The sequence below is a fragment of the Hyperolius riggenbachi genome, chromosome 3, assembly GCF_040937935.1.
Source record: "Hyperolius riggenbachi isolate aHypRig1 chromosome 3, aHypRig1.pri, whole genome shotgun sequence".
In the NCBI taxonomy this organism is placed as follows: domain Eukaryota; kingdom Metazoa; phylum Chordata; class Amphibia; order Anura; family Hyperoliidae; genus Hyperolius; species Hyperolius riggenbachi.
Genome location: NC_090648.1, coordinates 470,526,845 through 470,549,386, shown reverse-complemented (window position 1 = coordinate 470,549,386; position 22,542 = coordinate 470,526,845). Strand labels below are relative to the sequence as shown.

At 44.9% G+C, this 22,542-nt stretch overlaps 1 protein-coding gene across 2 annotated transcripts in view; it reads left to right on the top strand.

The window, feature by feature from the left end:
- The window catches only part of BCAT1 (branched chain amino acid transaminase 1), a 106,604-nt gene extending 92,850 nt beyond the window's left edge, over window positions 1-13,754 (top strand). For both annotated transcript variants that reach the window (XM_068277996.1, XM_068277995.1), the window contains exons 8-11: window positions 1,915-2,000; window positions 6,462-6,602; window positions 11,694-11,768; window positions 12,739-13,754. In XM_068277996.1, coding sequence (XP_068134097.1) covers window positions 1,915-2,000; window positions 6,462-6,602; window positions 11,694-11,768; window positions 12,739-12,786 — 350 coding nt within the window. In that variant the 3' untranslated portion in view covers window positions 12,787-13,754. The remainder of the gene's footprint in view (window positions 1-1,914; window positions 2,001-6,461; window positions 6,603-11,693; window positions 11,769-12,738) is intronic.
- Window positions 13,755-22,542: the final 8,788 nt, after the last annotated feature.

The window sequence follows — 22,542 nt, the reverse complement described above, 5'->3', positions numbered from 1 at the left end:
TCGCGTTCCCAGACACATTAGCACCCTCTATGCTGCTATATGGTATATGATATATGCTATAGCAGCATAGATGGTGCTATTGTGGCCAGGAATGCGAAGAATCACTTGCGTCCCCATCCTGTCAGCTCCTGTCACCGAAACAGGAAGTGGCTGCCGGCGGGGCCAGGAGGATCGGAGGGAGACGGCGAGGGCACCGGAGAGCTGCAGGGGGCTATTGGAAGCCTCAGGTGAGTAAAACTCATTTTTTTTTTTTAACTTAAGTGTCCCTTTAATGCGCACTTCTTAAAGTGGACCGGAACTCTTGCACGGGAAAGGAGTAAAACAGAGTAATGCACCCTGTATGTATTTAGAGAATTTAGCCTGTCTATTCCGCCCTCCTCTGTGTGTAATCACAAGTTGTTATTTGTCTGTTGTCTGTTATTTGTCAATATGTGTGCTTCCATGGAAATCAGGAAGTAGACACACTGCAGGTTAAGGCCCCGTTCACACTTGCGTTTTGCCATGCAAAGGAACCAGATCCTAATCGGAACAGGACCTGATCCGGATCAGAACTGTACGGTTCCGATCCGGATCCTGTCCGTTTGCATCAGGCATGCATCAGGCTGCCATCCGGATCCGTGGGCAAAAAATAGCGAAATTTAAATAAAAAAATGTTGGGGTCAGCAGAAGGTGCACCTGGTGCACCTGTAAAATCAGGTTCCTCCGCTGTAGGCCTCACCTCCACCTTCGACATTCTGCCAAACAGCTCCAGCACGTCTGTCACTGCTGCTCCACTCCAGACATGCTTGGCCCATGTGTCCCCATCCGAAATGGCCGCTTGGATACGCATAGGAAGTGGAGTAGAACGGCAGGTGTTTGTAGGCAGTGTGTTCCGTGCCTTCCGTTTCCCATTGGTTTCTGTGTTCCGGATGGTGCTGTCAGGCTCAGGTCCGGCTCCGGTCCGGGTGCGTGGGCCGGAGATCCGGACCCAAAAAATAGCGCATGTTGGAAAAGTGTCCGGAGTCCGGATCCGGCCCGGCTCCGTACTGTACGGAACGGACACGTGTGAGCGTCTGCATAGCCTTTGCATTGCTATGTGGAACGTACGTTCCGTTTGTACAGTATACGGTCCGGATCCGGCCCGGCGAATCCGGACAGGGAACGCTAATGTGAACCGGGCCTAACTGCAGGATTTGTATCAGCAGTAACAAAGAAATGTTTTTCTGTAAAGGTTATTTTGCTGTTGCTTATCTTTTAGAGCAGAGAGGAAGTTCTGAGTTCAGGTCCACTTTAAAGAGGCACTGTTGTGAAATAATAGAATGCAGAAAATGATTTAGGATAGCCACTTTTACAGCAATCTTCCTGGTTTCAGCATCAGAAACACTTCCTATATCTACTGTATATTATTATAATTATTGATTTATAAAGTGCCAACATATTCCGTGGCGCTGTACAAAGTAAGAAAAACAAACATGGAGTACATAAGGATACAGACAATGATATACATCAAATACGGACACTGGCACAAAATACAGAATTGTAAATACATTGACTGATGTAACATTATTATTATTTAGTGTTTATATAGCACCGACATAATACACAGCGCTGTACAGAGTATATTGTCTTGTCAATTAACTGCCCCTGAGGGGGGAAACAGAGTACCACCGACTCTGATAGAAACCACCGACTCCGACTCCAGGTACCCAAAATTGATCTGACTCCTTAACTCTGACTTCACAGCCCTGGTGGACTCATGTTGATTTTTCAGTGATTGCGCTGAGTGCGCACTTGTTAGCAGAGTCACAATAATGGCAGTAATCACAGAATCACTATGTCCTCAACACTCTCCCTGTGATTGCCCGATACGTCTCTATGCACAGATCTCACTCTCCATCTGCTTATGGCAGCTAATTGAATGTTTCATTTTTGCAGATCTGGAACTGGCTACCCCACCACTAGATGGCATAATTCTCCCCGGGGTGACCAGACGCAGCATACTGGACCTGGCCATCAAGTGGGTGAGTGCTTGTTTATGTGAAATGTGTGGAAGAGCAGAGAACTAGAATTGTCTGTTATAGGATGATACGGCTCTGTCATATTTCACAGCACTGTCCAGGTCCACTGATTCCCTCACATCAGTTTCTGCACCAGAGGAGCTTACACTCTAATACCCTCACCACAATCACACACTAATATTATTATACATTCATATAGCTCTGATACACTCTACAGTGCTGTATAGAGATCACTGATCCATTCACACCAGTCTCTGCACCAGAGAAGATTACACTCTAATGTCCTCACCACAGTCACACACTAATATTATTATGCATTCATATAGCTCTGATACATTCTACAGTGCTGTATAGGGATCAGGTTTGTTTTATATATTTTTTATAAAATCAGTGCTGAGGTCCCTTGAAGTATGGGGAGTTTGCAGCTGTATCTGGAGCTTGACAAGTGTCGTAACTCTCCTGCTCCCTCTGCTGGGCTTATGGAGTATTGCAAAGTTCTGTATAAAGTTGTTCCACTCAACAACAACAACAATGAATCATTTTTAAAGCGCTTTTCTTCCATACTGTAGGACCCGTTACAAGTAAGCTTGTCTCAGATCAGTACATAATGGTGCGTACAGGGGAAAAGTTCATGTGATCATAAATCGCAGACTAAACAGGTGGCTCTTTAGTTTTGATTTAAACGTGTGCAGGGCATTCCACAGGGTAGGGGCAGCATGCAGGGCCGGTTTAAGCAACAATGGGGCCCCGGGGCAAAATAAACCTGGGGGGCCCCCCCAACATATACCCCGGAACAAAAATCGGCATTAGGGGACCTTTTTTGCAGCTGGTATAACGGTGTGAAGTCCTAATCGGTCGGAGCTCCACATTCTGGCTATCCCAGCCTGCATGGGGGACAAGGGGTTAAAAAGTTTCAGGAGGGGGGACCCCACATAATTTTAAAAAAAAAAATCCTACACTCTAAACATAAAAAAAAAATTGAGAAAATAGGAAAAAATGCCAGGGATCTTCATACAGCCATATTGCGGCTGTATAGCGATCCCTGGCCAAAGCGCTGCGGCTGCGTATGGACCCCCTGGAAACCCCTCCAGGAAATTTATTGCGCTTTTGTTTGATGCATGTACATTACACTACCGTTAGGTTTGCTACTAAAAGTGACATTTACCGCATTTAAAAGTATCCTTTTTTCCTTCTAAACTTTAAAATCGATTTCCTCAAAAACTATAAGGTCTTTTTGAAAAATAGTTTTTTCCTCTTATTCCTAATGATCTCCTTAACGTATCCTGCAAATTTAGGGTTTCTAGCATTTAAAGGAGGATTTGCTATTAACCATTAAAGTCGGCAGGTTTTTAAATGTGTATTTTTTTTTCCTTTGAAACTTTAAAATCGATTTTCTCAAAAACTATAAGGCCGATTTGAAATTTTTTTTTTCCTCTTGTAGCCACTGGGGGCCCCTACTAGCTCTGGGGCCCTGGGGCAGCTGCCTCCTTTGCCTTAATGGTAGCGCCGGCCCTGGCAGCATGACAGAAAGCTCTGGCTCCAAAGGTTTTTAGTTGAACTCTGGGGGTGGTCAAGTTATTGGATATTTTTGCTGTGAGGTTGAGGGAAGTGTGATGCAGTTGCAACAAATCCTGGTCCGAGGTCGTGTAAGGATTTGAATGTTAGAATGCCAATTTTGAAAAGGATTCTCCATTTTATGGGTAGGCAGTGTAGTGATTGGTGTTATGTGGTAATGCCGGGGTTGTCTTGTTAACAGTCATGCGGCAGCATTCTGTACAAGCTGCAGGCAGTGTAGGTCTTTATTTGGAAGGCTTAACCTCCTTGCCGGTTATCCCGAGCTCAGCTCGGGGTAACCTGCGCAGGAGGATTTCTCAGGCCCCGCTGGGCCGATTTGCATAATTTTTTTTGTTACAAGCAGCTAGCACTTTGCTAGCTGCATGTAACACCCGATCGCCGCCGCTCGTCGCCATCCGCAACGTCGCGCCGCCCCCCCCTCTAGACCCCTTACACAGCCTGGCCAATTAGGGCCAGGCAGTGCTGAGGGGTGGCCCGGGATTCCCTGTGACGTCCCGACGTCCATGACGTCGGTGACGTCATCCCGCCCCGTCGCCATGGCGACCGGGGAAGCCCTGCAGGAAATCCCGTTCTCAACGGGATTTCCTGCAAACTCTGATCGCCGAAGGCGATCGGAGTGGGTGGGGGGATGCCGCCGCTCAGCGGCTATCATGTAGCGAGCCCTGGGCTCGCTACATGATTTAAAAAAATAAAAAAAAGTGCGGCGCTGCCTCCTTGCCGGATTTTTTAGACCGGCAAGGAGGTTAATAGAGGGCATTGCAGTATTCCAGCTGTGATGTGATGAAGGCGTGAATCAGGGTTGGAAGATCCTCTGAAGGAATGAGGTGCTTAATTTGTGCAATATTCCTTAGGTGAAAGAAGGAATGTTTCACAACAGCTGAAGACTCTTTGTTTATCTTTAGAAGTGGTGACCCCGGTTCCTTTTTGTATATTTCCATTTACAGACAATCAGGCCACATTGACTAAGTATTTAAGGACCACTATTTGGGAAAATTGTAAAATGTAAAATGCATGTGTATGCATTCATATAAAGACATTTCTCCCAGAGTAAAATGTGCCATACATTACTTTTTTCCTATGTCGCTGCCACTTACTGAAGAAAGTAAAAATCTGAAAGATCTGACAGGTTTTGGACGTTCTTTAGTTTTCTTTTCAAAAGCTCCCCACGGAAAGGATCTACACAAAGATGTCAGGCAGCCTCCCTGCTTGCTCACACACTACCCTGGCAGTTGGACTGGGGAGATAGACTAGTCTAAAACCTGTCATATCTGTCAGAATGTTGCTACCGACTTACAGTGACAGCATTAAAACTAATTTGTAGTGTAGTTTACTCTGGGACGAATATCCTTCTTATATGTTTGTTGCATTTTTTCACAATAGTGGTTCTTTAAGGATGTGGCCTGGTTGTCTCCCTATAAAGGTAAAAAATACAAAAATAAAGAACCGGGGTCACCACTTTCAAAGATAAACAAAGAGTGGAACACTTGTGTACATATGTGTAGAAGGTGTTAGTCCCATTTTACACTTAAAGCGGTATAAAACCCTGACATAATATTCAATAAAAACATGTTTACCTACTTTTTATATGCCATACGGTTATCATATTTGCATTTGTTTATAAGTATTATTGTTCATTTAGAAGAGGCTAATTTTGTATATTGGCCTCTGAAGAAGCGGGGGAATCCGTGAAACGGCTGTCGGGCTGAATATTGTCACTCCCCTGTGTATGTCACTGCTTGGTTTCTTGATGATCTGCAATAAAGTTTATGCAACTGCTGAACTGGTAGCAAGCTCTGTCCCAAGGCTGGTACTACCAAAGAGGCAAAGGAGGCAATTGCCCCAGAGCCTGTAGGGGTCCTCTAGATATCTCCCCCCAACTTAACTGTTGCTCCCCAGGGGACCTGCAAGTGCACTCCTCTGTCAGTCTGTGGCTCCATGCACTCCTGTCTTCATCCACCACTGGCTGCATCTTCTCTATGACCTGCGGCATGTTACTGTGTAATAACATGACTCGGGTCACGGAGGAGAGGCACCCTTACAAGGATGACACCAGGGGGGTGCATGATGGAGCCACAGACTAACAGAGAAGCGGGCCCGCCAGCACAGGTAAGATGCTACTCTGCCAAAGACTCTGCAGGGGCCAGAGAGCACAGTTAAAGAGACACTGAAGCGAAAAAAAATTATGATATTATGATTTGTATGTGTAGTACAGCTAAGAAATAAAACATTAAGATCCGATAGATCAGTCTAATTGTTTCCAGTACAGGAAGAGTTAAGAAACTCCAGTTGTTATCTCTATGCAAAAAAGCAATTAAGCTCTGCGACTTTCAAAGTCGTGGAGAGAGCTGTTATCTGACTTTTATTATCTCAAGTGTTATTGAACTATTTACTTTTTCTCTGCCAGAGGAGAGGTCATTAGTTCACAGACTGCTCTGAAAGAATCATTTTGAATGCTGAGTGTTGTGTAATCTGCACATATTATACAATGATGCAATGTTAGAAAAAACACTATATACCTGAAAATAAAAATATGAGAATATTTTCTTTGCTGCTAAACTTCTAGTAATTATTTATAGTACACAACCAATTCATTATATCATATATTTTTTTTCGCTTCAGTGTCTCTTTAAGTTAGGGGATGTTCAGGGGTGTCAGCACCCAGTTCAGGGGCCTTGGGGGAAACTTGGCTGCAACAAATGGCTCCTACTTTTTTGGTTGGTGGTGTCTATTGGGGGGCCCCTGGATTAATTTTGTCTGGGGGCCCCATTGTTACTAGAACCGACTCTGCTCTGTCCTTCTGGTAATATTGTTGTTGACAGTTTGATTTCATCATATGTTGTGGAGTCATTTGGGGCGGTCCAGTATTAAGTGCGTTTTGTACCTTTACAGGGAGAATTTAAAATAACAGAGCGTTACCTGACGATGAGCGATCTGCTGGCAGCCCTGAAGGAAAACCGAGTGAAGGAGATCTTTGGGTCTGGCACGGCCTGTGTGGTGTGCCCGGTTGGCTCTGTACTGTACAAAGGCGAGGTAAGACCACCTGTTGGCATCCACTGTATGACATTGAGGTTGATGCTTTAAACTTACGTTAAAGGACTACTGTAGAGGGGAAAAAGAGTTGAACTTACCTTGGGGCTTCTAACAGTCCCCCGCAGATGGCCTGTGCCTGCGCAGCTAGTCACCAATGCTCCGGTCCCCGTCTCCAGTTCCCTTCCGGAATTTGCAAATTTAAAGTTGCAAAACCATTGCGCTTGCGCGGCTGTGTCCCCGCTCCCGCTGACAACACCAGGAGGCATCGCAAACTCCGGAAGTGAACCGGCGGCAAAGACCAGAGCATTGTGGAGTGGCTGTGTGGGCACGGGACGTCTGCTGGGGACCGCTAGAAACCCCAACTAAGTTCAACTCTTTTCCCCCCTACAGTACTCCTTTATTATACGTATATTATTTTTCAACATTTGAATTCTCTCTTAATAGATACTTTAGTCCTTACTGGATTCGGTAATTGTGTGAGTGTGGGGGAAGAGATGCACATAGGCTTACCGCACCTCCCGTGGCCCGGCGTTTGCCTCCGATCATCTATAACTGGCCCAGTTCCAAAGCCCTAGTCGGCGCAGTATGTTCATGGGAGTACACATGCACTCCCGCAGGAAGACGTAGCTGGCACGCGCGCCTTCTGACCCTTATACAGTATACAACAAGCGCATGCACAGTATGTCCGCTTGGGCACCTTGTGACAGCATGCGCCGGCTATGTCTTCCCGCTGGAGTGCGCACGTACTCCCGCGGACATACTGCGCCGACCAGAGCTTTGGAACGGGGCCAGTTACAGATAATCGGAGACAAGCGCTGGGCCATAGGAGGTGCGGTAAGCCTATGTGCATCTCCCCAGACACTGAGGGTGTCAATTACCAAATCCAGTAAGGACTAACGTATCCTTTAATCCACTTGTATTAAACACACCCTATTAATGTTATTTTTAAATATGCACATAAGTTGATGCATATGCATAAACTTGCTCACTGATGATTTCATGAGGTATTGCTAAATGATTTATGAGTAGAGATGGTTAATGAGATGCAGATAAATCTGCCCATTGCCTATCATGTGGTTACAAATAGAGGGCGCTCTCGTTTGCTTTTTGTAGCCACGGTTAGCATAGCGGGCGGCCCCGACACCTGGTTTCTTATTGGCACAGTGCTTGGGTTCAGTAATGTTGTATTGTACATCTACTGGGCACCTTATCACATAGCTCCCAACTGTCCCTCTTTTGGAGGGACAGTCCCTCTTTGGGAATTAAATCCCTTTGTCCCTCTTTCTCCATCATTTGTCCCTCTTTCAGGACTGATGTACAGATCTATTTTATTTATGTTTTTTTGTGTTTAACTGACTCTAAACTTTACTCTTATCAATTGAATTGATATATTTCTCATTTTCAAATGTTAAAATTAAGAACTAATGATGATAGAGTGGGCCGGCCTTAGGTTTCACAACGCCCTGAGCGAAACCTGATTTTTGTGCCCCCCCCTTCATCCTCTCCGCACGTGCGCACACACACACACTCACACACACACAGGCCCATATGCAATTCACCTTTTCTCCGGAGATATCTCCCAACCTTTATGATGTTGTGACACGTCACATACGGTATGTATAATAGAAAAAATACTATTAATAACCATGAATGGATGGAAAGAGTGCATTATCCTGAATACACTTAAAAATTAAAGCTAGAACCTTTTAGGAATATTAATAAAAACAATCAGTGGGACAGTTAGCCGCCGCCGCCCCCTCCATTTAGAATGATAGCACAGCACCGACAATTTTCACCATGCGTTATAGCCGCAGTGCGCCCCCCCCCCCCCAAAAAAAAGCCCTCAGATTCAGTATAGGTAGGTAGCCCCCAGTATAGGATCTCATGTGTAGGTGCCCTCAATATAGGTTGCCAAGCTTAGGTGCCCCCAGTATAGGAAGTCAGGTGTAGGTGCCCTCAGTATAGGAAGTCAGTTGAAGGTCTCCATCCCCCCCCATAGGTAGCCAGGTGTAGGTGCCTCCAGTATAGGTAGCCAGGTGTAGGTGCCTCCAGTATAGGTAGCCAGGCGTAGGTGCCTCCAGTATAGGTAGCCAGGTGTAGGTGCCCCCAGTATAGGTGCCTGCAGTATAGGTGCCCCCAGTATAGGTAGCCAGGTATAGGTGCCTGCAGTATAGGTGCCCCAGTATAGGTAACCAGGCATAGGTGCACCCAGTATAGGTAGCCAGGCATAGGTGCCTGCTGTATAGGTGCCCCCAGTATAGGTAGCCAGTTATAGGTGCCTGCAGTATAGGTGCCCCCAGTATAGGTAGCCAGGCGTAGGTGCTTCCAGTATAGGTAGCCAGGTGTAGGTGCCCCCAGTATAGGTAGCCAGGTGTAGGTGACCCAGTATAGGTAGCCAGGTATAGGTGCCCCCAGTATAGGTAGCCAGGTATAGGTGCCTGCAGTATAGGTGCCCCCAGTATAGGTAACCAGGCATAGGTGCACCCAGTATAGGTAGCCAGGCATAGGTGCCTGCAGTATAGGTGCCCCCAGTATAGGTAGCCAGGTGTAGGTGCCCCCAGTATAGGTAGTCAGCTATAGTTGCCCCCAGTATAGGAAATCAGGTGTGGGTGCCCTCAGTATAGGTAGCCAGCTATAGGCGCCCCCTTGGAAGGCGGCGCCCTAAGCGACCGCTCTGATCGCTCAGGTCAAAGGACGGCTATGGATAGAGAGGACCGGTTTGGTCTGAATGATAAAACTACATCTTTTGATTCTGAATTCTTTGTGATATGCATGGTGAGGGGTGTGGCAGAGGTGTGATTAGAGGTATGGCAGGGGCGCGTCTTAAAGTGTCCCTCCTCCTTTCACCATGCGTTATAGCCGCAGTGCGCCCCCCCCCCCCCCCAAAAAAAAAGCCCTCAGATTCAGTATAGGTAGGTAGCCCCCAGTATAGGATCTCATGTGTAGGTGCCCTCAATATAGGTTGCCAAGCTTAGGTGCCCCCAGTATAGGAAGTCAGGTGTAGGTGCCCTCAGTATAGGAAGTCAGTTGAAGGTCTCCACCCCCCCCCATAGGTAGCCGGGTGTAGGTGCCTCCAGTATAGGTAGCCAGGTGTAGGTGCCTCCAGTATAGGTAGCCAGGCGTAGGTGCCTCCAGTATAGGTAGCCAGGTGTAGGTGCCCCCAGTATAGGTGCCTGCAGTATAGGTGCCCCCAGTATAGGTAGCCAGGTATAGGTGCCTGCAGTATAGGTGCCCCAGTATAGGTAACCAGGCATAGGTGCACCCAGTATAGGTAGCCAGGCATAGGTGCCTGCTGTATAGGTGCCCCCAGTATAGGTAGCCAGTTATAGGTGCCTGCAGTATAGGTGCCCCCAGTATAGGTAGCCAGGCGTAGGTGCTTCCAGTATAGGTAGCCAGGTGTAGGTGCCCCCAGTATAGGTAGCCAGGTGTAGGTGCCCCAGTATAGGTAGCCAGGTATAGGTGCCTGCAGTATAGGTGCCCCCAGTATAGGTAGCCAGGTATAGGTGCCTGCAGTATAGGTGTCCCCAGTATAGGTAACCAGGCATAGGTGCACCCAGTATAGGTAGCCAGGCATAGGTGCCTGCAGTATAGGTGCCCCCAGTATAGGTAGCCAGTTATAGGTGCCTGCAGTATAGGTGCCTCCAGTATAGGTAGCCAGGCGTAGGTGCCTCCAGTATAGGTAGCCAGGCGTAGGTGCCTCCAGTATAGGTAACCAGGTGTAGGTGCCCCCAGTATAGGTAGTCTGCTATAGGTGCTCCCAGTATAGGAAATCAGGTGTGGGTGCCCTCAGTATAGGTAGCCAGCTATAGGCGCCCCCTTGGAAGCCGGCGCCCTAATTGACCGCTCTGATCGCTCAGGTCAAAGGACGGCTATGGATAGAGAGGACCGGTTTGGTCTGAATGATAAAACTACATCTTTTGATTCTGAATTCTTTGTGATATGCATGGTGAGGGGTGTGGCAGAGGTGTGATTAGAGGTGTGGCAGGGGTGTGTCTTAAAGTGTCCCTCCTTCTTATCGCAAAAAGTTGAGAGGTAGGTTATCATTCTAGCTTCACTGGGTCCCATTGTTAGTTTAAAGGGAACTTTAAAGGAGAGGGATATGAATATTTCCTTTTAAACAATACCAGTTGCCTGGCTATCCTGCTGATCTCTGGCTGCAGGCTCAGCAGTGGCTGAATCACACACCTGAAACAAGCATGCAGCTAATCCAGTCTGATTTCATTTAGAGCATCTGATCCGTATGCTTGTTGAGGGGCTGTGGCTAAAAGTATTAGAGAGACACAAGATCAGCAGGAGAGTCGGGCAACTGGTATTATTTTAAAGGGAAAATCCATATCGTTCTCAGTTTAGGTTCCCTTTAAACAGTCAGCATCAGAGCTAGCAAGGTAAAGGATTTTTTCATGTAATGTAACAGATTGTTCAAGCTTTCTTTTGCAGTTAGGGTGGCATTAACCTCTTTACCCCCATAGGTGCGGATATCTCCGTCCCTTTTTCCATCCTTTCACCCCCAGGGACGGAGATATCCGCACCTCTCGCCGCTGCCCGCGCTCCCACTCGCTCGTGTGCGCGCTCCTGCTCTCGTGCACGCCGCTGCCCGTTCCCGTTCGTTGATCTAAGCCCCCCGCAATGATCAGCTACTTCTATGAGAAGCAGCGATCATTGTGAAAAAAAAAGTTTCATAACACTTCCTGCAAGCGTACTTCCTGTACGGTTTTATAACCGGGACAAATGGGCAAATTAATTTCATGGCTTTTAATTACAGTAGCATGCCTTATTTGAAAACTATAATGGCCGAAAACTGAAAAATAATGATTGTTTTCCCACATTTTTTCCTATTTTCCCATTAAAACACATTTAGAATAAAATAATTCTTGGCATAATGTCCCACCTAAAGAAAGCCTAATTGGTGGCGAAAAAAACAAGATATAGTTCATTTCATTGCGATAAGTAATGATAAAGTTATAGACGAATGAATGGAAGGAGCACTGAAAGGTGAAAATTGCTCTGGTGCTCAAGGGGTAAAACCCCTCAGTGGTGAAGTGGTTAATGTTCTGGCTTTGAGTCAAAATGCTGTGTTTTATGTCTCCGTAGAAATACCACATCCCGACCATGGAGAATGGGCCTAAAATTGCCACTCGCGTACTGAAAGAACTGAATGATATCCAGGTGCGTTAACCTCACACAGTCTTTGGCGTATTACACAAGTGGAATGGCTGCAGATATTTATTGCACTGATGTGACACAAGAGAAGCCCTCAGAGGCTCCCAGGGCGAGGGTGTAGAAATTGCATCCCCCCCGGCTTGGGCACTCTATTGAGATGTGGTACCCAGAGATGCTCCCAGTATTAGGTAGCCCAGGGCCGGATTTACCATAAGGCACAGCAGGCACGTGCCTACAAGCGCCTGATGATGGAAAGGAGGCTTACTTCCCTCTTCGATTGCCTCCCTCCCGCGTTACCTATGCAGAGTCCCGAGGGGAGTGTAAATAAGAGGTTACTCACCCAGGTCTCAACATTCCACTGAGCAGATCTCCATTAAGGCGGGGACACCACTAGCTACTTAATATTGAGGATAGCTCTGGCTACCTAATAATAAAGGGCACCTGTAGCTACCTATGACGGGCAAGGGAAGTAAGGGAGGAGTGACAGCCGGGCCACTCAGCACACTTGCGGTTCGGTGAGGGTTTGTAGGTTCATGGATGGTGAAGTCTAGGGTGCCAAGACATCTGTGCCTGTAGGCTCCTGTGATGTAAATCCAGGCCTAGGTAGCCCCCGATATCTGCTAGTGACCCCAGTATCAGCTAGCTACATGTAGCCCCTTCCGCCACCCTGTATATGTAACCAGAGAAGCCCCCTTTATTAATTAGCCAGATGCAGCACTCCCCAGCATAGGTAGCCACAGCAGTCCCCAATATTGAGTACCGTAGTCAGATACAACCCCCCTTTTCCCGGTATAGGCATCCAAAAGAGCCCCCAGTATGAGTCAACCAAAAGGTAGGCCTCAATAGGTGTGAAAGCCTCATTGCTCTTGCACCCCCTTGCGGTAAAATAGGGTAAAGCAGCTCAGGAATTACTTGCTAGTGTAAAAGAGGCCTCAAGTTTCAAGCTAACATTTCTTTTTGTGTCTTCTCATTTCAGTACGGGAGAACTCCGAGCGATTGGGCAGTACTGGTGGACAGTCCCTAAACTCCAAGCCATAAACAAAGAACACAAGCTGGTGTAACAGACCCCCATTGTACAGTCTATTACTGTTGTATGTGGACCTAGCCAATAGACGCCTCTTCTAGCTGCAGAATTATGTGAAACGCAATTAAGCACTTTGCCAATCACTTCTCCGATAACTATCCATCTGATGTCATTTAGAAGATATTTTTCTATATTGTGGTCTTGAAGCACAATGTAAAGATTCCCCCTACTTAGCACTCGCTGTGGTGAGGAGTAATCAGGGTTCTGATTTTAAATTATCTTATTTTCTAGAGCACTTACCGTAAGTGGATTCTGTGTCACCCTTTAGTGTGTGGTGCATTGCCTATAGAGTGCGCTGTATAGCTCTTATTATATGGTGTATTGCCTATAGAGTATGCTCTATAGCTCTTATTATATGGTGCATTGCCTATAGAGTGCGCTGTATAGCTCTTATTATATGGTGTATTGCCTATACAGAGTATGCTCTATAGCTCTTATTATATGGTGTATTGCCTATAGAGTACGCTCTATAGCTCTTATTATATGGTGTATTGCCTATAGAGTGCGCTCTAAAGCTCTTATTATATGGTGTATTGCCTATAGAGTATGCTCTATAGTTCTTATTATATGGTGTATTGCCTATAGAATATGCTCTATAGCTCTTATTATATGGTGTATTGCCTATAGCGTGCGCTCTGTAGCTCTTATTATATGGTGTATTGCCTATAGAGTATGCTCTACAACCTTTAGTGTACAGCGTATTGAATATATAGTATTCTCTATAGCTCTTATTGTATGGTTTATTGCCTACAGCAGGTGCTCTATAGCTTTTACTATATTGTGTAATGCCTATAGAGTACGCTCTACAGCCCTAAAGCCCCATCTGCACCATACAATTTTTTGTCTGATTCGATTCATTGATTCGATTCAATCCAACATGTCCGATCGGGATTCGATTCGAATCAATTTGCCATTGCAATGGCAAATTGAATCGAATCGAATCCTGATCGGACATGTCGGATTGAATCGAATCGAAACAATGAATCGAATCGGACAAAAAAATTGTATGCTGTAGATGGGGGAATACGGTGTATTGCCTATAGGGTGGGCTCTACAATCCTTACTGTAGGCTGTATTGCCTATAGAGTATGCTCTACAACCTTAAGTGTACAGTGTATTGCCTATAGAGTGATATAATAGCTCTTATTATATGGTGTATTGCCTATAGAGTGTGCTCTACAGTCCTTAGTGTTTGGTGTATTGCCTATAGAGTGTGCACTACAGCCTTTAGTGTTTGGTGTATTGCCTATAGAGTGGGCTCCACAGTCCTTATTGTAGGCTGTATTGCTTATAGAGTATGCTCTACAACCTTAAGTGTACAGTGTATTGCCTATAGAGTGATATAATAGCTCTTATTATATGGTGTATTGCCAATAGAGTGTGCTCTACAGCCCTTAGTGTTTGGTGTATTGCCTATAGAGTGTGCTCTACAGCCCTAAGCGTATGGTGCAGTGCCTGCAGAGTGTGCGCTATCGCTCTTATTTTATGGTGTATTACCTATAGAGTACGCTCCACAGCCCTTACTGTACCTTGTATTGCCTATAGAGTGTGCTCTACAGTACTTACTGTAGGCTGTATTGCCTATAGAGTCCACTCTACAGCACTTACTGTACAGTATATTGCCTACAGAGTGCCCTCTACAGCTCTGACTGTATGGGGTATTGCCTATAGAGAATGCCCTACAGCCCATACTAGCATACTGTATTGCCAATAGAGTATGCTCTACAGGCCTTAGTGTATGGTATATTGCCTGTAGAGCATGCTCTATAGCCTTTAGTGGATGCTGTATGGCCTATAGAGTATACTGTATAGCCCTTAGCGTATGCTATGTCACTTAGTGTACACTGTGTTGATTGTAGTGTACGCTGTGTCGCCTGTAGTATTCATGGTGTTGCCTTCAGTGTAAGTTGTGACTGGTGTACTGAACACTAGGTAGACTGTTAGGACACATTGTATAGCCTGAAATGGATGTGATTTTCTACCTTTTTATATCATGGTGAAGGGAGAATATAAAATGTGAATTTTTTTTGCACCAGGACTTTCCTAGCTCTTTGGCTCGTATATAGAGATTGGCAGCGGAATCGCGGTCTGTTGTGCTGGACGATGCTGCTAATTTTCACTTACATTTTAATCACTTTTTAAAAAAGAAAATTTCTAGCTGAGTGATATCTGCCAACGCACACGATTTCTAAAGCACGACAAGCTCCGCCTCTCTCGTGTAATCTATATATACTCTGCCACATCACCTCAGCTATCTGCAGCGAGAACGAGCTCAGGGCATGCTTAGGCTAGTAGTTCATCAAACAGAAAATAAAAGGTTTAAAAAAGGATCAGGGATGTACATTTCAGGTAATGCTCTGTAACAAAAAATACATTTTTCAATGTAGGCAGTCCCAGAAAACGAGATATCTGACGTTTCTGTGACTTTTGCTGACCTCCCCTGAGGGAGAAAGAAGAATAAATAAAAAACTCATCCCGGTTAATGCAGTTTTCTACATTACAATCATTTCAGCAACATTATTTCAGCTTTCTTACCTGGTTTCTATGTACATAAAACACATTGGTCACATGGTCATTTGAATGTAACTGCCGCAGAATTGCATGCAGCAGCTTTGCTGGGAACGCCATTATGTGTTCACTACGGGGAAGATGGATGCAGTGGCGGTTTTGGAAAATGCGTGCGTTTTCGGAAGTGCACACAAATGTATCTCGTGTGCACAAGCCCAACCTATATAAATAACCGAGACCTAACTACATATACCACCCTCAGATGTAACTGTGTGTACCTTCTCTGGGGGTAACTACAGTATATATTTTCTCATAGCACAAGATTAAAGTCAGTTTCCTTCCAGAGGCTCCCATCTAGTGGCACTTAGAGATCACGCTGAAAATGCAAATGGAATACAGTAGAGACCTGGTTATCCTGAACAAAACTAACCAGCAGTCTTACCAACCTGCACAAATCCCCGGCAGTGCTCACAGTGGTGAAGGCCAACTTCTTAGGCTCTTTGTGTGCTTTGCTGTGGTTAAAGGACATCCAAGGTGAAGATAAACTAATGAGCTAAACAATTGTATCTATCCTCCTCCTCCTAAAAATGCTTCTTTTTTAGCTATTCCAACAGTTTAATTTTATATTTAAATCTACTTTTTAAGTTTTTACAGTTGCATTGTCTCTGCTCAATGACACGTGCATGGAAGTTTGCCAGAGCTAAAATCTATGAATTATTGAACCTTGTTATCTCTTTCCTGCTCTCAGAAGCCATTTCTGCCAGGAAAGTGTTTTATGGCTGTAATTCCTTATCAGTGGAGGTTTATAGTCGGACCCGGTCTCGACCCAGACAAAAACTGTCACTTGTGTACCTAATTTGTAACACTTTCAGGCAGAGTTATTTGTGTGGTTGGCACTGTACATACACGTCTATCTCATCATGTCACGTCATCTCGTGTCTCCTTTAAAGGATACCTTAGTGCTAAGTAAAAATTAAAAACGGGGGGAGCATGCATGTGTAGCACGCTGTCCTCATGCCCACCACTCCCCTTGATCACGCCTGTCCCCCTCCATTATGTTTTAATAGCCTCCATAAAGCTTTCCAGGTCGGGAGGGTCAGTAATCAGTGCTCTTGGCCGCGGGCGTGTGATCAAGGACGAGCATCGATGGGATGCACCTGTGCACTGATCACTGACCCTCCCGATTCGGAAATAGCTTCAGGGGCTATTAAAACATAATGGAGGGAGACAGAGGTGAACAGAATTTGTAATTTTTGCCCAGCACCAAGGTATCCTTTAAAGGGAACCAGAGACGAAGCACCCTCATGTATTTTACCATATATATCAGTGGGAACATTAGAGAAAACACCTACCTTGCTTTCTGTTTCATTCTGCACTGCACAGCTTGCTTCTAATCAGCCCTGATAAAATCCCCGACTCAGCATTCAGTCTGGCTTTGCTCAGGAATATTTATAGCTCAGTCTGTGTTCTCTCATGTCTTTTCAAGTCCAAGCCTGCCCCCTGCTGGCTCTGCTCAGGAATCATTATAGCTGAGTCATTGTAGCAAAGCCAGACTGAATGCTCAGTCAGGGATTTTATCAGGGCTGATAAGAAACAAGCTGCGCAGTGCAGGTTGAAACAGAGAGCAAGGTAGGTGTTTTCTCGAATGTTTCCACTGATCTACCGGTATATGGTAAAATACATGAGGGTGCTTAGTCTCTAGTTCACTTCAAAAACTGGCTTCTACACCTCCCCCAAGGTTAATATACTTTCAGTTAGGGCTTGTTCACACTAAAGGCACTTTCATTTTTTTTTTAAGCGCCGGCGATTTTCAGAAATCGTCCTAAAAGCACTTGTGCAACGATTCCCTATGAGAGTGTTCACATCTGAGCGGTTCGATTCAGATCCGCACACCAAAGCGCTGCCTGTACCATTTTTGGGACAATTTGCCTGTAATGGAAGATATAGGGAAAAAGCGCTTTTTTATAGTTATTTCCCGAGCGCTTTTTAGAATAAATACATTGGGCCTGATTCACAAAGCGGTGCTAACAGTTAGCACGCTGGTGAAAAGCCCTTTATCATGCCTAAACTCAGTTTAGGCATGATAAGTTTAGGTGTGATAAGTTTAGATGTGATAAGTTTAGGCATGATAAGTTTAGGTGTGATAAGTTTAGGCATGATAAGTTTAGGTGTGATAAGTTTAGGCGTGATAAGTTTAAGCACCAACTGCGTTAGCACCGCAGTGCACAGCTGATCAAAAGTTTTGCGCTAGCAAAGTCTGGTGCACTTCGCATAGAGTTTAATGGCGCTGCTTTGCGTGCGGGACTTTGCATGCTATCTACACTTATCTAAACTTATCACACCTAAACTTATCACACCTAAACTTATCATGCCTAAACTGGCTTTTCACCAGCGTGGTGCAATGGTTATCACTCCTAAAGTCTCTAACTGGGTTAGCACCGCTTTGTGAATCGAGCCCATTGTATTTATTGTTTTCTGGGTCAAAGAGTCCACTTCCTGACGGACGCCAGGAAGTGAAAAAACGAATCGCTCTGCAAAAGCACTTAGAAAAGTGCTTTATAAAAAAATCTCTAACGCGCATGAGGAGCTGAAAAAAACAATCGCCCACAAAATCGCAAACGCTGGTGTCAGTGATCACAATGTATGATGTGAACAAGGCCTTACTGTATTTTAGCAGTTGATGGTGTGTATATAAAGTGGGGTATAGTACTGTATTATGTAGGCCTATTTTTAACATTGAGTCTCAAGCAACCAGAAAGCACCCTTATCTGGCCTCAGCTGATCCCCATCACTGCTGGCTCACCAAGACTCTACTGTACCAAGCAGTAAATACACAGTAAATGTCTTTTCAGGCTCTGCACAGCGCTGTGTAATAGATCATCACTTTATGAATATGGAAAATAAATGAATTGATGTAATTAGTACATGCACTTATTATTGCACGTATTACTGTCCAATCAATGCAGTGCGAGGAGTTGGACTCTGTACTCCAGAATCCGCTGTGAGTGCCGATATCTCTGCATCTTCTGGTGGAGCATCAACATGCTTTAGCTTCTTATTGGCAGTCTAAACTTATATGTCATGTCTGTGGCTGCTGCAGAGCCAAACCTCCTGGGGGAGGAGTTCTTGCAGCAGTAGGCGGGCCCAAAGCTGTGGGTGGCACAACTACTCACTTTCCCTCCCATATAAGGGGTGTTGTTGTGGCTATATGTTTTATGAATAAGTCACATTGACTATACTGTTTTGGGAGAGGACTATGGTGGACACACTTGTTATATGACCCAGGAGCATAACACTAGCCCCAATGTCCCCCGCCATTGCAGGGGGGCCCAGGAAATGGGGGGGGCGGTCCTGTATGTAGTTACTGCAAAGGAGCAGTGGGTGGAGCCTAATATATTACCTGCTTTTGGTGGCTATGCAGGTTGCTTTTACTTCCTCTTCACGTCCTCTTCAGTGCCATACAGCCAGCCAATCACCATATGGTTTCCGCGCCTGTCACAGCAAGGAAGTCAAGAGGGACCTGTATCACCACCGGAAGACGGTAATGCCTAATGCTCCACTACACCACCACTCTGCACTATGTACAGGACTAGGCGTGGGGGAGGGGCTGGCCCAATGTAGTTACATGATCCCCAGCAAGTTGTCCCATAGGATGTAAGGGTCACCACTGGGGGAGGGGGTGTAGAATTTGCTAGGGAACCCAATAATATACAGTTACACCTCTTAGACTGCTGTAAGCTGAAATCCGATTGGCTGTAATGAGTTTCTGCTCTTTGTACCTCAGGCTCCGCCCCTCTCACCTGTTCAGTCTAACATAATTGTTTCTGACTGGTTACATTTCAATATTCTGTGCCAGCAATGTGATTGGTCTGTTCTGTATTCACCAATCAGAAGGATGGACGATGATGAGACACGTCTGTCTCCACCTGCACAAACCACTCCAGATAATCTGTTCAATTGTGAATTTCTGTGACTCCTGAACAATCCAATAAACAGTATTCAATAAAGAGGATTTTCCCATCTGGCTCCTTTCCTATCTTCTGTATTGTGGTTTGCTGTTCAATCTGCTGTAAGGCTCTGTACATAAAAGCAATTTTCGATTGGCCAATTTTACCACTGCGATGTACGTAGTATGCGAGCTTACCTACACAATCGTCTGTGGGCACTCATACTGCATCGAGATGGTAAAAATGGCCAATCATTTGCCAGTAAATATTGGATGTGTGTATGCACAGCACCCATGAGCCACAAAGAATTGTGTTTGGTTTACTAAAGGCTGCAGATGACCAATAAGATGCTGATAATCTCAGCTTTCCAATCAGTGTCCCCTGTACTGTGTTTCAGAATTCCAGTCAATGTCCCTTGTAGTTTATTCCAGCATTCCAGTCAGTGTTCCCTGTTGTGTACCTCAGTGTCCCCTATAGTGTATTATTCCAGCACAGCAGCACGCCAGAGTCCCAAATAGTCAGGGCTGGTTCTAGACTTTTTGCGGCCTGAGGCAAACTTGTGAGGATGCGCCCGCCCCCGATTTGAAATGATCGCACAGAACAAGACATTTTACTCTGCTTCATTTAATGTTCTCACATGACATGCTGCAGCTCAACACAATAGCACACTGGTTGGCTGTGAGTCAGTAACAAGCAAACTGCTCCCCTTCAGCCACTCCATTCCTCCTCAGGAAGGTACACACAGTACAAAAATGCTGCCACTGAAATCTCTGCGCCTGATGCAAATGTTTCACCTTGTCAAATAGTGTGACCCTTTCCCAATTCTGTTGTAGTTCCTGCTAGAGGTGGTTGCAGTTGCCTACTTCCAAATCCAACGAAATTCCAAAATTTTGTATAATTCCCAAAACTTTATTGTGACTATATTAATTGTGCTTTGTGCAAATCTGTGTAACTATGCTCACATTAGGTTACCATTACTTGCTTTTATGTCCCTCCAAATTGCTCAGCAGATGTTTTTGTTACGTATTTTTGTGCATTACACAATTTCAAGTTCACGTAACTTTTAAAATGTTTGCCTCAGAAGTCCACAACTTTCGACTTTTAACTCCCAATTGTAAGACTTCAATGTTAAAGCTTCATTTTTTTGCAATGCATTATTTGAAATCTGGGTTACATACCTAATACAAAATTTGTTACAATTTCTGCACAATTTAAAATTGGACTAAATAAATGTCGTGGCTGCTAATATGGATTGGCCCAATTTCAGTCTAGTCAAATGTCAACTAAGATTGGCTCAAGTAAAAAAAAAAAAAAGCATTTTACGATCATCTCCAGAGGTTACTTACTTCCCAAATTTTTATTACTACACAGAGAATTGAATGTGTGCATTAAACACCAAGTGAACACCTGACAAAACTGGCTAAGCAAATTTGGCCTAATTGGCTATTCATGAGGCAATGCTCATGCAAATATGCATTCGCTTTCGCATGCCAACTAATGCAGGGTTAAAAACCAATGCCGCAACCGCTTTGCGATTCCCTGCTCGCTCCCCGCGAGGGGACAGTGGCAGGGAATCGAGTGGAAGATAAGCGGCGCGGGGACGAGCGGGAATCGAGCGGGTATTGATTCCGGCACGCGTGGCGAGCGGGGACGCGGAAGAAGCGATCCGGCGGCTAATCGAGCCGCCAGATCGCCGCCTCATCTACACATGTAGATGAGGCTTTATATTTATTTAGGGCTCAGGTGCACAGAAGTAACTAATTTCACTCTACAGTTTTTGCTTATTTATTGTCCTATATTGCCCCCTGCTGGACAATTGCTGAAATGACATCTGAAAAAATGCCTAACGGGGAGCTGAAATAAGAGGTATACTGAGGCTGCCATATTTATTTCCTTTTAATAAATACCAGTTGCCTGGCAGCCCTGCTGGTCTATTTCTTTGCAGTAGTATCTGAATAACACCAGAAACAAGCATGCAGCTTGACTTGTCAGATCTGACTTTAAAGTCTGAAACACCTGATCTGCTGCATGCTTGTTCAGGGGCCATGGCTAATAGTATTAGAGGCAGAGGATCAGCAGGGCTGCCAGGCAACTGGTATAGCTTAAAAGGAAATAAACATGGCAGCCTCCATATATCTCTCTTCAGTTCCCCTGTAAAGCGGACCTGAACTCAGAACGTTCTCTCTGCTTTAACCATTTTACCCCCGCCCGTACGGATTTCTCCGTCCCTTTTTCCATCCTTTAACCCCCAGGGACGGAGAAATCCGTACTTTGCGCACTCCCGCCGCTGCCCGCGCTCCCGCTCGTAAACACGCCGCCCGCCGCTAGTAAACACGCCGCCGCCCCGCTCGCCCAGAGATCAACGAACGGGAAAATCCATTCCCGTTCGTTGATCTAAGCCCCGCAATGATCCGCTGCCGCTCGGCTGAGCAGTGTGATCATTGTGAGCAATAACAAAGTCCCAGCCTCTTTCTACTTCCTGCAAGCGTCCGGAAGGACGCTTGCAGGTCGCATGAAACAAAAAGTTACTGTTGCCATCTTGTGGCCAGATAGTAAAACTACACCCTAACCATTTTTTACACACAAATAAACTAGTTTTACACAAAAAATTAACTCCTTACCTCCCACACTCCCCAATTTTTTTTTTTTTGTAATTAAAAAAAAATAAAAAATTTACAATTTAAAAAAAATACATAAATAGTTACCTTAGGAACTGAACTTTTTAAATATTTATGTCTAGAGGGTATAACACTGTTACTTTATATACTATGGGCTTGTAATTAGGGATGGACGCAAAACTGAAAAAAATGCACCTTTATTTCCAATTAAAATATTGGCGGCAAACATTGTGATAGGGACATAATTTAAACGGTTTTATAACCGGGATAAATAGGCATATAAATTTAATGGGTTTTAATTACAGTAGCATGCATTATTTAAGAACTATAAAGGCCGAAAACTGAAAAATAATAATTTTTTCCCACATTTTTTCCTATTTTCCCATTAAAACACATTTAGAATAAAATTATTTTTGGCATAATGTCCCACCTAAAGAAAGCCTAATTGGTGGCGAAAAAAACAAGATATAGTTCATTTCATTGCGATAAGTAATGATAAAATTATAGACGAATGAATGGAAGGAGCGCTGAAAGGTGAAAATTGCTCTGGTGGTCAGGGGGTAAAACCCCTCAGTTGGGAAGTGGTTAAAAGATACACAACAGCAAAATAACCTTAAAAGCAA